Here is a 16918-nt window from a genome sequence, read left to right as displayed (position 1 = left end):
TACAGAAACACACACACTGCAAATTTATTACAATACTTAATAAACACACTAGAATCCTTGCCACTCCCTTCTGTAATGACTACTGTTTCCTACTCCTACCCAGCATACTAGCTTTCCTTGTCTTCCATTTTTCCTTGTCTGTAAGCATCTTGCACATTCTACTGTTATATAAAATGGACTTAGTGTGAATGTAATTAATCGGTCCATCAAGGAAGGCAAAGATTTCTACTGTTGTTTTTTTTTTTGTTTTTGTTTTTTTAACTAATCTATGTATAGCAATTAGAAGAGTCTGTCATGTTTTAGACATATGTAAATAAATATTGAATCAGTTATGCTTGCTATGTCTTCTGGAGGTATAAAGAGAAAAAACTGATGCCTATAACCTAATTTATAGGAATCATATTGTGCAAAATTTAAAGAAAAATATTACGTAAGTTTTTCCATGTCCTTTGTAGAGCACATTTTACATCTCTGTTTCTTAAACTATAGATCAAGGGATTCAACATGGGGATAACCAGGGTGTAAAATATGGAAGCCACTTTATCAGTGTCAGAGGATTGACTAGACTTGGGCTGCACGTACATGAAAAGCAAAGTCCCATAGAACACTATGACCACCGTCAGGTGGGCTCCACAGGTGGAAAAAGCCTTGTATCTGCCCTCAGCAGAATTCATCCTGAGAATGGCTACAAGGATGAGCAGGTAAGACACAAGAACTATCAGAAGAGATGAAATCAAATCAAAAGCTGCAAAGATTGAAATTATCAATTCAACTTCATGAGTATTGGAGCAGAGTAAGCGTAACAAAGGGAGGCAGTCACAGTAGAAATGACTAATGACATTGTAGCCACAGAAGGATAACGTAAAAATCTTTAAGGTGACTAGGAGAGAAATGAATGTGCAGTAGAGATAGGGAATTGCCACCAGCACCTGACATACCCTTTCTGACATGATTACCGTGTATAGCAGAGGGTTACAGATGACCACATAGCGGTCATAGGACATTGCTGAGAGAATAAAAAGTTCATTACCAATGAACACAAGAAAGAAAGTTAGCTGTGCTGCACAAAAATAATAGGATATTGTATTCTTATCCACAACAAAATTTACTAACATTTTGGGTCCCACAGCTGTTGAATAACCAAGATCAGTGAGTGCCAGGTGCCTGAGAAAAAAGTACATAGGGGTTTCCAGCCTGGAGTCCAACTTGGTGAGGATGATCATGCTCAAATTTCCTATCACTGAGATCACATAGATCATGAGGAACAATGCAAATAATGGTGCCTGCAGCTCAGGAATATCTGTGATTCCCATGAGAATGAATTCATTCACCACTGTTAGATTGTGGTTTTCCATCCAGGTTCATCAGAAAACCTATTCTGGATAGAGACATTAAGATAGTCAATATCTTTCCTTTATTATCTCCTGAGAAATGTTTTAGTATGCAAAGGTAACATAAATAAGTTATATCTAAATTCACAATTTGTGACATTTAAAAACAAATGTATCTCTCACAAATAAAAACATGTTTAAATATAATTCAAGAAAGAGATAAGACAGGTCAGCAATTTTCATTTGGTTTTGATTTTACTCATCCAACGACATTTTGCAATGTCTAGAGACATTTTCTTTTTCACAGTTTGGAGGTGGGCTACTGTTGCATCTAATGGTTAGAAGCCAGTAACCTGCTAAACATTGTACTATAATCGATATTGAGCCCATCCCAATAATCAGCCCCAAATATCAGTAGTGCTAAGGTTAAGAAACTCTGATTACATACATAAGTAGATGATTGATAGATAGAAAGATAGACAGATAGATAGATAGATAGATTATGGATGATCAGATAGATTCATATGAGAAAGAGAGAGAAAGAGATACAGATAGAAATTCATATCTGTATATATATATATTTTTTAAAGTTAAATACTTTAAAATATATATATATTTTATATATATATATATATATATATATACTTTTATATATATATATATATACTCTTTTCCTTCCATTGCCCAAGCATCTCTGAGCAGTAGTGCATAGCTGGCTGGGGATGCTGCACACTTGCCCAGTAGGTTTGGCTGAGAGGCTCTGCTCTCCCATTCCTTCTACACACTCACCCCAAAGCCCCTCTCCCAATTCATTCCCTTGCCCACTTTCCCACAGCCAGCAGGCTCTGATGCCTCCCCCATCTCAGGCTTCTAATTCTTAGCTTGTTCTGCTGCTGCTGCCTGCCACTTGGGGGAGAGAGTGGGGTGACTCAGCCAGGCCAGGATGACTCACACTGCCAGTATTTTTAGCAGCGGCCAGGAGCTCTCTAGTGTGCCAGCCACCCCCCTCCTCCTGCTTGCTATTTCGGAACCGTCACTGGTGATATAAATAGCTCCTCTCCCACGGCCTGAAGCTGCTGCCAAGCTATTTTTGGTTCTGCACAGTTAAAAATAGCTTCATGGAGGTGGGAGGCAAGGGGAGTGGGAGCTGGCCTAGGGAGAGGAGACATCGGGGCATACAGAGCTTCTTAACTTGAATCAGAGTGGGCGAACTAGGATGAGCTCTTCTCTACCCCCTCCCTTGTCCCTTTCTAGATCCTTCTTCCCTTCCAAAGTGCTTCTTTCTATTCCATTCTGGAAAAAGCCAGGGGCTCTTCCCTTGAGCCCAGTTCTCCTCCCTTGCTTACTTCACTCCTACTAGATCCCAGGAATCTTGGCCCCCTGCAACTCCCCCATATTCATCCACATAGAATAAGGGGACAGTCAAAGAGGAGGCTCACTCTGAGGCCTGTGGGAACCCAAGCCCTACCTTGATGTCCCAGGCAAACTGTAGCCTATCTCACTTCCGTGGTGACTCTTTCAGCACCACGGACAGCTTCCAGAGCCCCATTCCTTCCGTGCAGATTCGCTCAGATTTCTGGAGGCCAAGGGACCCCCCCCAGTAGACTCCTCTGATTGTGGAGAAGGACACTCAGAATGTCTCCCAGGCAGCTTTAGCATCAGTGGGTGAAGAACACAGGAACAACCCCCCTAGAATATCATACGGAAGGGGACCCAAAGATCAAGGGGTTCTTCAAATAGAAGTTTGAGAGAGGGGTGGATGGGCACATCAGAGGTCAGATCGAAATGAAAGAAGCAACACAGACCCATGTCCAGAAGGAACCATCTCTCTGTCATCCAGGTCAATAGGATTACAGACAGTGGCAGACAGACACATGGACACCGTTCCCTCCACCTCAGTTGTGACGCTTACCGCAGGATGGCCCCAACCTCTGCCAAATGCATAAGACACCAGGATAGGGTCTCCACAGCTTTGTACCCCTCTTCTAAGACATAGGTCTCCTCGACTGCCTCTCCTCCCACTCTACCTCTCTTGCTACCATCCCTTTCCACGAGGAATGGGGAATTCCCTGGTCTCAAACTGCCCTTTTTGATGTCAAAGTTCATCTCCAGGCTTCCTGTGTGACTGGGACTTCCCAGTCCCACTACCCCAATTTTTAAGTGGCCTGATTTCCAGCCCCTTAAGTGATTCCATGCACACACAGCTACTCCATCAAATGAGATTTCAGATAAGAACATTCGCTAGCCCACTTGCTTCTTGCATTATTGAATCCCCAGGTAAGAACGGCATCTCCTCGCCCCTGTAGAGAGCAATCATCTGTGGTGAAAAGAGAAAGAAGGAGGAGTATCGGATAGGGCAAAGGTGACAGGATATGGAGAAGAAAGAAAGGGGAAGCTTCAGGGGTCGGGGCACTAAGCTGAACCGACCACCAAGTACGCTAGGAGAAAAAGAAACGAAGGTGAGAGGTGGAGAGTTGAAGGTGGAGAGGCAGAGCCAGCAGCCCTAGCGCCACAGATGTGGAGAAGGGTAGAGGGAGCCTGGCGAAGTTACAGGGTCCCTGGTAGCTGCAGGGGTCACGGAGGGTCCGGCGAGGCCCCCTCGCTTCTCGGCTGCTCCCCCATCTTGCCCGCCTAGGCAGAGCGGGGAGCCCTGCAGAGCTGTGCGGAGGCAGTCATGCCCCGCCCGCCGCCGCCGCCGCCGCCGCCGCGGCAGCCGCCGGAGGATTCCTGTCCTAATATGGAGCTGGGATTCCCCCGGCCCCGCCCCCGCCCCCGGCCCGCGGGGAGACCGAGGCTGGCAGCAGGGCGGGGGGAAGCGCTCGCTTGGGGGCCGGTAACGGGGTGGAGGAGGGGGGAAGGGATGCCTAAGTGCAGATCCAGGTCCTCGCTGCCCCCCGCGTCCCTGCCTCAGTTTCCCCCTTCAGCAGCTAAGGTTAATTAGCTGACAGGGAAACCAAGAATCACTGCAGCCTAGCGCTTGTGTTGGTTTCTATTCCTGGCTGTGAGAAGACAGGATCAACGCCAAATTCAGCTGGTCCCTTTCCCACTGGACCCCCTTTCCACCCATCCTAGGGACTTAGACCCCCATGAACACCCCCTGATAAACCGCCAAGGCCCGGTTTGGGAAGAGGGGGAGGGGATTTGATTTGTTTTTTGAAAACGGCCAAGGGAATCCCAGGTTGAGTAGTCCCCAGAGAGGAACCCCAGCTGTGACCTGTCCCACGAAGGCCAAGGAAAGTCCTCCTTCACTGCATGTGAACGTGACCTTGTCTGGCAAGTAACGAGGGAGATTTGTAGACAGCCCTGTTCCTACCCATTCCCTCAAATCCTCAGAAAAATTAGTGTCAGTGCCGGCCCCTCTCTGCCCTCTGCAGACTCCTGCCGGGGGCTTCAGGCCGCCCTAACCCTGGCCCTGTCGCTTCCCTCAACTGAACGCGTTCGGACGCCTGGGTCCCCACACCCCATTCAAGCTTTCCTAACGCAGCGCCTGCCTCTCCGCTCAGCTCCCGCCAGGCTCGGCCCCCTCTGCAGCCTCCTGCTCCCCCCTCGCTCGCCCCCCTCCCGCTCTCATTCTACGTCATGGGATGACGTCGGAAGCCGGGCGGGAGGAGGAGCCCCCCTCCCCAGTCAGCGGCTCCCGCTGCAGCTCGCTTAGCCCAGCCTCCCGCTCTCCCGCCCCCCAGCTCTAAAACGAGCCCCCCACGCCTGGCAGGAGCTATATAAGGCGGCGTGAGGCAGGCGAAGGGGGCAGCGCAGCCGAGCGGAGCCCAGGAGAACAGAGAGCGAGCCTGAGCGAGAGACGGGGAAGCACGGAGGAGGAAGCCGCCGGTGCGTCGGGACGGGAGCGAAGGTGCTCGGGCGCCCGAGCTGGAGCTCCGCAGCCGCCGGTCATGTACCGCTCCACCAAGGGCGCCTCCAAGGCGCGCCGGGACCAGATCAACGCCGAGATCCGGAACCTCAAGGAGCTGCTGCCGCTGGCCGAAGCGGACAAGGTCCGGCTGTCCTACCTGCACATCATGAGCCTCGCCTGCATCTACACTCGCAAGGGCGTCTTCTTTGCTGGAGGTGAGCATGCTGGGACTACCGGAGATCCGAGCTGCCGGGAGCCGGAGACCCTGGAGCTGGGGAACCCGCTGGGGCTGCTGCATGTCTAGGGCAGCGTGCTGGCGAGCTGGGGAGATTCGGGACTGTCTATTTTTCCTCCTGAGCTCCCTCCAAACCTCATCTTAGTTCTGAATGAGAGTTAGAGAGCCTGGACGGTATCTCTAACACCAGGGGCCTTAGAGGAGAGGAGAGGAGAGGAGAAGAGCCAGGACAGAGCGGCCTCGGTGCCCGACAGTGCAAAGGCGCTCGGGGAGCTGGGGAGGGAAGCCCGGGAAGTTGCAGGGATGGAGCGGCCTGAATCTAGGGAAGCGTAGCCCTGTCCGCGGTGCTGAAAGGGATTTCCTGTCGCCTTCGGGGGGTGCTGCCCGTGGTGCTGACGACCGCTTCGGCCGAGCAGGGAGCTGTCCACGGTTCTGAACCCACAGTCCGCTTTGGAGCTCTGTCCGCGGTTCTGAGATTCAGAGCCTCTTGGGAGCTCTGACCACGGTTCAGAAATTCAGAGCCGAGGAGGCGCCGATCCGGTTTAGAAGTCTAGGGCTTGCGGGCTATGGAGATACAGCAACAGGTTCTCTGGCCAAGAACTGCGGGCAGCGGGTCAACAGGTGTTTGCAGAGGCAGGTCCATGAGAAATTCCTCTGGATTCTTTGAAACTCAGGCCATGCCTTCCTCACTTCTGCTTTGCCTCCCAGTCTTACTCCTGACTCACCATGTCTTCTCGCCCTGCAGGCACTCCTCTGACGGGCCCCACGGGGCTTCTCTCAGCTCAAGAACTTGAGGATATCGTAGCAGCACTACCCGGCTTTCTGCTTGTGTTCACAGCTGAGGGGAAGTTGCTCTACCGGTCTGAGAGTGTGAGCGAGCATCTGGGCCACCCCATGGTGAGTGCTGAGAGTCATTTCAGCTGAGGCTGGGCATGAAGGGGGCACCATAAGCCTTACACTCCTGAGGAACTGGGAATTACAATGGAGAGAGAGGTTATACCCTGCAAGATACCATAGATCAAAGATTGGCTCCCTCTGTTCTCACTAATGGTCATCTCTTCTTTTCCTTTCTCCAGGTGGACCTGGTTGCCCAGGGTGACAGCATCTACGACGTCATTGACCCAGCTGACCACCTCACCGTGCGCCAGCAACTCACCCTGCCCTCTGCCCTGGACACTGGTAAGGACTCCCTTCTTCCCTCCTCGGTCCAATTTCCTACTTGCTTCCCTTCTCCCCTGCATCCACTGTCTCGCTCAGCCACTCACCCTCTTATCGGTTTTTCTCTTCACCCATCTAGATCGCCTCTTCCGCTGCCGTTTCAACACCTCCAAGTCCCTCAGGCGCCAGAGTGCAGGCAACAAACTGGTGCTTATTCGAGGCCGATTCCATGCTCACCCACCTGGGGCCTACTGGGCAGGAAACCCCGTGTTCACAGCTTTCTGTGCCCCACTGGAGCCGAGACCCCGCCCTGGCCCTGGCCCTGGCCCTGCCTCACTCTTCCTGGCCATGTTCCAGAGCCGTCATGCTAAAGACCTGGCCCTACTGGACATCTCTGAGAGGTAAGCTTGGAGTGTTCAGATTCCAAGAGAAAGGCAGGCCGGAGATGAGGGAACCCTAGATTCTGGAGTCAGGGGCAGGGAGGATGGGGTTTAGGGGGGCAGAGAAAGGAAAGATATGCTAAATGCTACTGCAAGTTTTCTAGAAGTGTAAAACTATTGGGAAGTAAACTACTTTTTAATTAAAAATGACAAGATTAATATCATGTCACTAAAGCAGAGACAGCAGCATCAAATTTCATTATAGAGGCCAAATCCAACCCAAATCTAGCTCAGGGGACTCTGTAAAACCAAGTGCCCTGGTAAGAGTAGAAACGTTATGTCAGTATTACAGGTGTTACATATGTATGACAGACATCACATCAGTAATATATGTGTTGTATCAGTCTTATTATCTGTTTGTATTACAAATGCTATATTACTATTATGAGCATTACATTAGTATTACAGGTGTTAGATAAGTATTACCGTTGTTCCATCAGTATTACAGTTTTTACATTTGTATTGTAGATGATATATTGGTATTATGAGTATTACAGTTGAATTACAGGTGTCAAGACAGCATTACAGATGTTACAACAGTGTTACCAATGTTTTATTAATATTGTGTATTGTATTTTGTATTGTGAGTGTCACAGTTCTATTATGGGTGTTAGATAAGTAGTATGATCATTATATTTGTATTGTGAATGGTACATTAGTGTTATGAGTGGTTATTTTTGCATTTATGAGTGTTACAGTTCTATTAGGAATGTTAGATCACTCTCACAGGTGTTACATTTGTATTATGCATGTTAAAACTGTATATGGATGACCGAATAGGAACAGCTCCAGAGCCCAGTTTCCAGTGAGAGAGATGCAGAAGGGGAGTGATCTCCACATTTCCAACTGAGGTACCAGGTTCTTTTCAATGGGACTGCCCTAGGAGGGCAAAACAAGGCAGGGCAGGTTGCTGCCCCACCCAGGAAGTGCAACTGACTGGAGAATCAGGGACTTTAACTTCTTGGCGCCCTGGTTCAGATACTGTGCTTCTTCCATGGCCGTTGCAAACCACAGTCCAGGACAATGCCACTGAGACAAAAAGCACCCCAAGTTACTAACACAGATCTTAGCGACAGCTATGGCTGGCCAGGTGCCACGAGTTGTTGGCGCAAAACTGGGCAGAGGCTTTGACTAATGGCAAGAGTGCCAGCAGAATGGAACTACCCACCTCCCAGATAGAGGGAGAGCTAAAAGCAGGGAGACAGGTGATATAGCTTGGCAGGTCCCAGCCCCATGAAGACCAGTATATCGAAGCCCTTTTGCTTGAGAGTTTCATGGCCAGCACATCAGTTCAGGCTTGACCTGGGACAATCAAGCTCAGTAGGGGAAAGGACATCCACCATTGCAAAGAGGGTTCTAATCTCACCTGTGTCTGTGTAAATTAAAGCCAGAGGAAGCCTACGCAGCAGCCGAGCCAAGTCTGAGGCAGCCCAGCAGCACCTCCGCAGGCAGACAAGGGACAGACTGGCTCCTCAAGAGGCTCCCTGCCCCGTGTATAACCAAAAACAAACAAACAATAACAAAAAAATAAAACAAAACATTGTTGGCCTTGGCCCCAAGTGTCCCCAGGTGCTGATGGAGCTCCTGGGGTGTGTGAGCCCTGCCGCCAGGGCCCGGCTGGGGGTGCGCCAAGGAGCTGTCCGTGGTTCTGAAACGATGCCGGCTGAGGCGCGGGCTGTGACAGGGCGAATGAGCGCTGTCCGTAGTGCTGAAGAGGTTCCTGGGCCCCGGCAGTGGCGGCAGCGGTGCCTAGGAGGCCGGCAGCCGGAAGACCAACCAGGGTCCTTTGTGCTCGCCTCTCCCTCCAGTACCTAGTGCGCGCACCGCTCCCCACCCCGCCCCCGATCCCGCAGTTGCCAGTAGGTGCCTTGTGCCCTTACCTTGCCGCGCCGATCCGTTAAGGTCCCAGGTCGTTAGTGCGCGCGCCTCTCCCTACAGTACCTCATGCGCGCGCCGCCCCTTCCGTTGCCATCAGGTGCCTTGCGCGCGAACCTTGCCGGCCAAACCGTTAAGGTCTGGCGTCCGTTGTGCGCGCGCCGCCCCTTCCGTTGCCATCAGGTGCCTTGCGCGCGAACCTTGCCGGCCAAACCGTTAAGGTCTGGCGTCCGTTGTGCGCGCGCCTCTCCTTCCAGTACCTATCAGGCGCCCTCTCTACCCCCGCGCCCTCCCCCGCCGCCATTGCCCGCAGGTGCCTCGCGCTCATATTTTGTCCGCCGACTCCGCATTGCCAGCGGGTGCCTGGCGCGCATACCTTGTCCCGGGAATCCCGTAAGGTCGCACTTCCGGCGCGGATCTGTCACTTGCGCGCGTCTTTGCACGCGCCCCACTCGCTCAGATTTGAATGATGCGTTTCCTGGCAACAGGGGAATGCTCCCTTAGCCTTTGACCGAGTTGGCAGCAGACAAGAGGACGCTCAGAGCCCAGCTCTCGAGAGTTCAAGGGTCTGAAAATACCCCACTGCTCCCAGGAGCGGTTACCTGGACACTCTGTGCCCCTTATCCCTGTCCCGGTCCCGTCCCGGGGCCGAGGACCCGCCAGTAGGACTCAGTTGCCTTGAGCCTGCTGCCTGCATCCCTCGTTCACTTTCCTTGTGGGACCTCTCCGTTGCTCCTGCCCCTGGACGGAGTGGCAAGCCATCCTGCAAGTACCCAGACACACGGAATCAGCCTGGTGTCGAAAGAACTCCAAGGTTTTCGGTATCCTACAAGCCCTGTGTTCCGTTCCGGCGATCCTGCCTTCAATTTGAGGCACAGGTACCGCAGCAAGCCAGTGCTGTGTGCTCGCAATAGCAGAATGTCCTGCAGCTCAGCGAGTGCACTGAGCATGAGGACTCTTAGTGAGGCACTGGAGCAGGTAGTCACCGTTTTGGGGCCCACAACACCCAGCTGTGCCCCACATTCCTATCCAGAGAACCTGATCATGTCGAGGGCCCTCAAGGTGAGTGGGGCAGGGATGCCTGAGCAGGGCAAGGACCCCAGAGCCCAAGAGAAGCCTGATGATCAGAAAGGGGGCCCTGAGGGCACCAGGGATGCACGGTCTGCATTTAGGCCGCTGCGGGACAATGGAGGCCTCTCTCCCTTCGTGCCCAGGCCTGGGCCCCTGCAGAGAGACCTCCATACCCAGAGGTCAGAAATCCCACCTGACAAGAAATCCCAGCCCTCTGGGATGAGCTGCTTCCCCAAACGAAATGCCATCTCCAGCTCCTACAGCTCCACGGGAGGCTTCCCGTGGCTAAAGAGGAGGAAGGGGCCAGCCTCATCCCACTGCCAGCTGCCCCTCACTTCTTCAAAGACAGTGAGTGAGGTCAGCCCTCCGGCTGTCTCTCGGGGTCAGACCCAGTGTGAAAAGGTGGCAGATTCAGCACCTGGGGAGAAACCGGCCCCCAGGAGTGGCTCCCAGACATCTCAGGCCTCTAGGCCTCCTAGACGAAAGTTCCCTCTGCTGCCACGCAGGCAAGGGGAGCCTCTGATGCTGTCACCTCCCTTACAGCTGGGGTTCCGGGTCACTGCTGAAGACCTGGACCTGGAGAAAAAGGTGGCGCTCCTGTGCATTGACAGTGCACTGCGGGGTGAGGCCAAGAGCATCCGGGACTGCAGAGCCTCGCTGCTTTCCCACGCTTTGTCCTCACCTGCAACAGGGGCGTCTTCTTTGCCTTCTGTCCCTAAAGCACCCAGCAGGGATGCACAGCGGGAGAGATGCAAGTCCCAAGGCCGCCGGGACCCCGTGGCCCTCCTACCATCTGCTGCAGGGTCCCCCTCTAGACCTCCTGTGTCTGGGAGGAAGCGCAGGTCAGCAGACCCCTTGGTCTCCTCCTCAGACCCCCTTCCTGCCACCTCTGCACACTCCCGGGACTCAGCCCAGGTCACCTCGCTGATTCCTGCCCGCTTCCCAGCTGCAAGCAGCACCTTGAAGCGGGCTCGTCCATCTTCAGATCTAGCTGCTTCAGCTGCAGCCCAGGGCCCCAGCACAGCCTCAGGTAAGGACACCACCACCCTGGCTGGACAGAGGGTCAGTGGTCCCAGCCCAGGGCTGAAACTTCCCATTACCGCTGCAGCCACCACCCAGCCCAAACCTGTGGTCCTTCATGGGCAGCAGCAGGGAACCCGCGGCTTGAAGCGGGCTCGTTCATCTTCAGATCTAGCTGCTTCAGCTGCAGCCCAGGCCTCATCTTCTGCTCCAAGACAGCCAGCCCAGGGCCCCAGCACAGCCTCAGGAAAGGGCACCACCACCCTGGCCGGACAGAGGGTCAGTGGTCCCAGCCCAGGACTGAAACTTCCCATTACCGCTGCAGCCACCACCCAGCCCAAACCTGTGGTCCTTCATGGGCAGCAGCAGGGAACCCGCGGCTTGAAGCGGGCTCGTCCATCTTCAGATCTAGCTGCTTCAGCTGCAGCCCAGGCCTCATCTTCTGCTCCAAGACAGCCAGCCCAGGGCCCCACAGCACACTCAGCTGCAGGGGTTTCCTTACCCACCACTTCCACCTCGAGCCCCCCCGCCAAAAGAAAGTCGGCCCGGGCTGCAGGCCCGGCTGGGACCCTAGCTGGCCCAACTTCTACCTCTCCCCGTGATGCACATGCTCCCTTCTCACGCTGTGGCTTGGCCAAAGCTAGGCGGCTCCACTAAACACTTGGAAGCAGGACCCTGGCCCCCTCGAGGTTGGTGGTTTCTGTAACATAAATGGGGCTGCAGCAGCAAAGTGGCAAAGAGAAAGGCCCTGAGAACCACAAGGCAATGCAACGTGAGGGGGCCTGAAAATGAGGCCCCCCACCAAAGGCAGAGCACCCCCATGGTGACTGGGGGACCCAGCACCAGGAGCAACTCTGTTGGGTGGCATGCTTTTTTTTTTTTTTTAAGAGATGGAGTTTTACTCTTGTTGCCCAGGCTGGAGTGCAATGGTGCGATCTCAGCTCACTGCAACCTCCGCCTCCCAGATTCAAGCAATTCTCCTGCCTCAGCCTTCCAAGTAGCTGGGATTACAGGCATGTGCCATGACGCCTGGCTAATTTTGTATTTTTAGTAGAGATGGGATTTCCCCATGTTGATCAGGCTGGTCTCGAACTCCTGACCTGAGGTGATCTGCCTGCCTCGGCCTCCCAAAGTGCTGGAATTACAGATGTGAGCCACCATGCCCGGCCCTTGCTTTGCTTTTAGTGACTTAAAAATAACATTGATTGAACACTTTGCATACACCAGTCATTGTCCTAAGCTCTTCACATGTATTCACTCTTTTAATCATCACAGCCTTATAGGGAGGTGCTGTAACTTCCCCATTTTATGGGGGAGGAGATGGAAGCACACAGAAGTTATGTCACTTGTCTGTGGCCTTGCAGATGGAAAGAGACAGAGTCAGGACTCGAACCCAGGACATCTTGCTTCTGAGTTGGTGTCCTGAAGCAGCACATGTTACTACCATATGCCAGCATGATAAGAAGAAAGATGAGTAACATCTCACTGCAACCTCTGCCTCCCAGGTTCAAGCGATTCTTCTGACTCAGCCTCCTGAGTAGCTGGGATTACAGGTGCACGCCACCATGCCTGGCTAATTTTTGTATTTTTAGTAGAAATGGGGTTTTGCCATGTTGGTCAGGCTGGTTTCGAACTCCTGACCTCAAGCAATCCACCCGCCTCAGCCTCCCATAGTGCTGGGATTACAGGCGTGAGCCACCATGCCCGGCAGGCAGCAAATCCTAAAGCTCTGAAGTGATCTCCTTTGACTTCGTTTCTCACACCGAGGTCACACTGATGCAAGAGGTGGGCTCCCGTGGCCTCGGGCAGCTCTGCCCCTGAAGCTTTGCGGGGTACAGCCCCCATCTTGAATGCTTTCACGAGCTGGTGTTGAGTGTCTGCAACTTTTCCAGGTGCACAGTGCAAGCTGTGGGTGGATCTACCATTCTGGGGTCTGGAGGATGGTGGCCCTTTTCTCACAGCTCCACTAGGCAGTGCCCCAGTGGGGACTCCGTGTAGGGGCTCCCACCCAACATTTCCATTCCTCACTGCTACCCAGGAGGCTGAGGCAGGAGAATCTCTTGAAGCCAAGAGGTGGAGGTTGCAGTGAGCTGAGATCGTGCCATTGCACTCCAGTCTCGGGGACAAGATCGAGACTCCATCCCCCCCCCAAAAAAAAAATTAGTTGGGCATGGTGGTATGTGCCTGTAGTCTTAGCTGATCAGGAGGCTGAGGTAGGGGCATAGTTTGAGTCCAGAAGTTGCACAGAGAACACCACTGCATTCCAGCCTGGGTGACAGAGTGAGACCATGTTTGTTTGTTTCTTTCTTTCTTTCTTTCTTTCTTTCTTTCTTTCTTCTTTCTTCTTTCTTTCTCTCTCCCTCTTTCTTTCTTTCAGACAGGCTCTCACTCTGTCACCCAGGCTGGAGTGCAGTGGCACCATCTTGGCTCACTGCAAACTCTGCCTCCCCGGTTGAAGCTATTCTCCTGCCTCAGCCTCCTGAGTAGATGGGATTACAGGTGTCCACCACCGCGCCTGGTCAAGACCGTGTTTCTTTATATATATGTAGACATAAGCAGAGAGACAGGGATCAGGAACATCACACAATTTCACATCCTAGGGTCCTCCAGAGCTGAGTCACTCTTGTGTCACTCAGTGCAAAAGTATTCCCCCTTAAACATAGGTGGGCGCCCTCTCAGATTATAGATGGATGGCAGGGAGGGGTGTGTCTACCACTCTAATTTGTTAATCTCCAGAGAGTCGCTTGAACCTGGGAGACGGAGGTTGCAGTGAGCTGAGATTGTGCCACTGCACTCCAGTCTGGGGAAGAGAGCGAGACTATTTGTCAAATAAAAACAGATTGCCTAAAAAGGCCATCTCGGCCTTGCCTGAAGTCTCCACAAAGGGGCAGTCGAACATTTGCTTACGAGTTCCCCAAGGGAGAAAGACTGGTTTTTAACCGCATTCGGGAACAGAAGATGGAATCTCAGGTTTTGACAGGGGTTAAATTAGCAATAAGATCCTTGCACAAAGCCAGGACCCGTGAAGGGCTGCAATCACTTTGTAAGGAAGACCAATAAGCTTCCCACTGGCCAGGAAGGCAACCAGAAAGCTCGTCTCAGCTGTTGCCTTGGCTGGGAATAAAACAAGGTTTCCTTATCTCCAGGCCGGCAAGGAGCCTGACTCAGTCTATTCCGAGGGAAATTTAAGCTGATAAATTATCGTAAAAATTAATCCCAGGCGGCCAGGCGCAGTGGCTGACGCCTGTAATCCTAGCACTTTGGGAGGCCGAGGAACGTGGATTGCCTGAGCTCAAGAGTTTGAGACCTGCCTGGGCAACACAGTGAAACCCTGTCTCTACTAAAATACAAAAAATTAGCTGGGTGTAATGGCATGCACCTGTAGTCCTAACAATTTGGGAGGCTGAGGCAGGAGAATTGCTAGAACCGGGGAGGCAGAGGTTGCAGTGAGCTGAGATTACATCACTGCACTCCAGCCTGGGCAACACAGTGAGACTCTGTCTCTAAAAATAAAATAAAATAAAATGAATCCCAGGTTGTTTCTGTAAGGTTGGCTGCCTCGCAGGGCGTTCGGACACGCCCCCTCCCCTCGCGGGGAGTTCGGACACGCCCCCTCCCCTCGCGGGGCGTTCGGACACGCCCCCTCCCCTCGCGGGGAGTTCGGACACGCCTCCTTCCCTTGCCAGGAGCTCAGACATGCCTCCTCCCCCCCGCCGGGAGCCCGGGAAAAAAGCCCCATCAGGACATACCTGATACCATTTTGTCCCATCCAGGCTCCACTCCCTGTCTACTATTTTGTCCTATCCGGGTCCCACTCCCCTTCAGTTTGTCCCACTCACCTTGGCCACAGCCAATCGGACGCCTCCACCCCGTGCCTGAGAGGAGTCCGCGCGACTTCTCCGGCCCCTCCTGTCGGGCCGCAGAACCTCGTCCGGGAGCCTGAATAAATTCCCTGGCATTGGATCATTTTTGTGCTGGCCTCAGTTTCTTCATTTCGTCCTCGGTGAGAACAGACCTTACAGATGGTGCATTGGCCGGGAAGGAGTTTTAAGACCCCTCCCCGGGGAAACTGACTCCTCCACGCAGAGCCGGACCGGGAAGCTGCCGTTTGTTTCACCACAAGGTAAGACTTCTGTTACCCACTACCCCACCTGCTGCTTTCAGGGAGTCCCTGTCAGGAAACCGCTGCGCAGCGTCAGGGATTCCCACCGCCGCGGGGTCCGTGACCCCCGGCTTCCCTGCTGCGGGGTCCGTGACCCCCGGCTTCCCTCCCCACGGGTCCGTGACCCCAGGAGGCCTCCCGCCGTGAGTCCGTAGAATTCTAGTAATTCTACTTTCTCCTGCTTTCTATTAACTCTGCTTTCTAGTAATTCTGCTTTCTAGTAATTCTGCTTTCTAGTAATTCTGCTTTCTAGTAACTGCTTTCTAGTAATTCTGCTTTCTAGTAATTCTGCTTTCTAGTAATTCTGCTTTCTAGTAACTCTGCTTTCTATTAACTCTGCTTTCTAGTAATTCTGCTTTCTATTAACTCTGCTTTCTCCCGCTTTCTATTAATTCCTTCTATTAACTCTGCTTTTTCCCGCTTTCTATTAATTCTACTTTCTCCTGCTTTCTACTTTTAACTCTACCATCTCCTGCTTTCTACTTTTTATTTATTTATTTATTTATTTATTTATTTATTTATTTATTTTTTTATTGCATTTTAGGTTTTGGGGTACATGTGAAAAACATGCAAGGTTGTTGCTTAGGTGCATATGTGGCAGTGTGATTTGCTGCCTTCCTCCCCTTCACCCATATCTGGTATTTCTCCCCATGCTATCCCTCCCCAATTCCCCACCCCCCCGCTGTCCCCCCCACTCCCCCACAACAGACCCCCATGTATAGTGCTCCCCTCCCTGTGTCCATGTGTTCTCCTTGTTCAACACCCGCCTATGAGTGAGAACATGTTTTTTCTCCTTTTTCTTCCTAATTCCGGAGTAAGTAAGTGAGTGAGTGAGTGAGTGAATGTATGTGTAGTTCCGCGGCCTAACAGCTACGGGGCTTGTGTGGGCCTCAACCCGCGGTTCCACAGGGACGTGACCAGGAAAGCATCAGACTGGTCTCCCATCTGGGGGACACCCACCCTTTCTTTGTCAGTCTTGTATGTAATACTGTCTTAATTGTAGCCATGTGGCACATAGCCCTGGCCATGTCTTTTCTTGGTTTCTGTCTAATTATGATTATTAAAAACGTGCAGGCTTTCTGGTATCTTCGTTCCCAACCCACCCTCTGTTCCTCTTGCACCACCACCAAGGTACTTCTGGCCAAAGAAACCTCCTCTTTGCCCTTAGCCCCTCCACCCTCCTCTTCCTTTTCTGACCCTGATGTGTCTGAGGAACTCTCCTTTCCGCTGGCCTGACCCAATGATCCTCCGCCTTATGATAAACCTCAAACCCCTTCAGCTCCTCCACCTCCTAATTACAACCTGGCCTCACCTTCTCTACTAAAATACAAAAAATTAGCCAGGCGTGGCAGCACGTGCCTATAGTCCCAGCTACTCGGGAAGCTGAGGCAGGGGAATCGCTTGAACCTGGGAGGTGGAGGTTGCAATGGGCCGAGATTGCACCACTGAACTCCAGCCTGGCAACAGAGCATGACTCCATCTCAAAAAAAAAGAAGAAAAAAGAATAAAAAGAAAGAAAGAAAGAAAAGGAAAGAAAAAAATCGTATCTGAATATGGTGGTGCACCCCTGTAATCCCCGCTACTTGGGAGGCTGAGGCATGAGAGTCACTTGAACCTGAGAGGTGGAGGTTACAGTGAGCCAAGATCTTACCACTGTGCTCCAGGCTGGGTGACCAAAAGAGACTCTGTCTGAAAAAACCAACCAAACAAATAAATATATATATATATATATATATATATATATATATATATATATATATATATATAAAACAAATA

The 16918-nt window shown here is 52.2% G+C and overlaps 2 protein-coding genes and 1 pseudogene across 2 annotated transcripts; 2 read left to right on the top strand and 1 right to left on the bottom strand.

Annotated features, from left to right (window-relative positions):
• Positions 1-413: 413 nt before the first annotated feature.
• On the bottom strand, positions 414-1387 carry LOC135270160 (olfactory receptor 8K3-like). Its single transcript, XM_064365481.1, has one exon. The coding sequence runs from the start codon at positions 1353-1355 to the stop codon at positions 414-416; it is 942 nt and encodes a 313-aa protein (XP_064221551.1). The 5' UTR covers positions 1356-1387.
• A 3686-nt stretch (positions 1388-5073) lies between these two features.
• LOC135270159 (neuronal PAS domain-containing protein 4-like) lies at positions 5074-7667 on the top strand. The gene is made up of 4 exons (XM_064365480.1): positions 5074-5396; positions 6162-6313; positions 6493-6595; positions 6714-7667. The coding sequence occupies exons 1-4, from the start codon at positions 5222-5224 to the stop codon at positions 6977-6979; spliced, it is 696 nt and encodes a 231-aa protein (XP_064221550.1). The 5' UTR covers positions 5074-5221; the 3' UTR covers positions 6980-7667.
• A 1291-nt stretch (positions 7668-8958) lies between these two features.
• LOC135270229 (putative POM121-like protein 1) lies at positions 8959-15297 on the top strand (annotated as a pseudogene).
• Positions 15298-16918: the final 1621 nt, after the last annotated feature.

The sequence above is a fragment of the Aotus nancymaae genome, unplaced genomic scaffold (genome assembly GCF_030222135.1).
Source record: "Aotus nancymaae isolate 86718 unplaced genomic scaffold, 86718_ANA_hifiasm-v0.15.2.pri h1tg000059l, whole genome shotgun sequence".
Classification (NCBI taxonomy): domain Eukaryota; kingdom Metazoa; phylum Chordata; class Mammalia; order Primates; family Aotidae; genus Aotus; species Aotus nancymaae.
The sequence above is the reverse complement of the archived record's forward strand: the minus strand, read 5'-3'. Positions and strand labels throughout refer to the sequence as shown.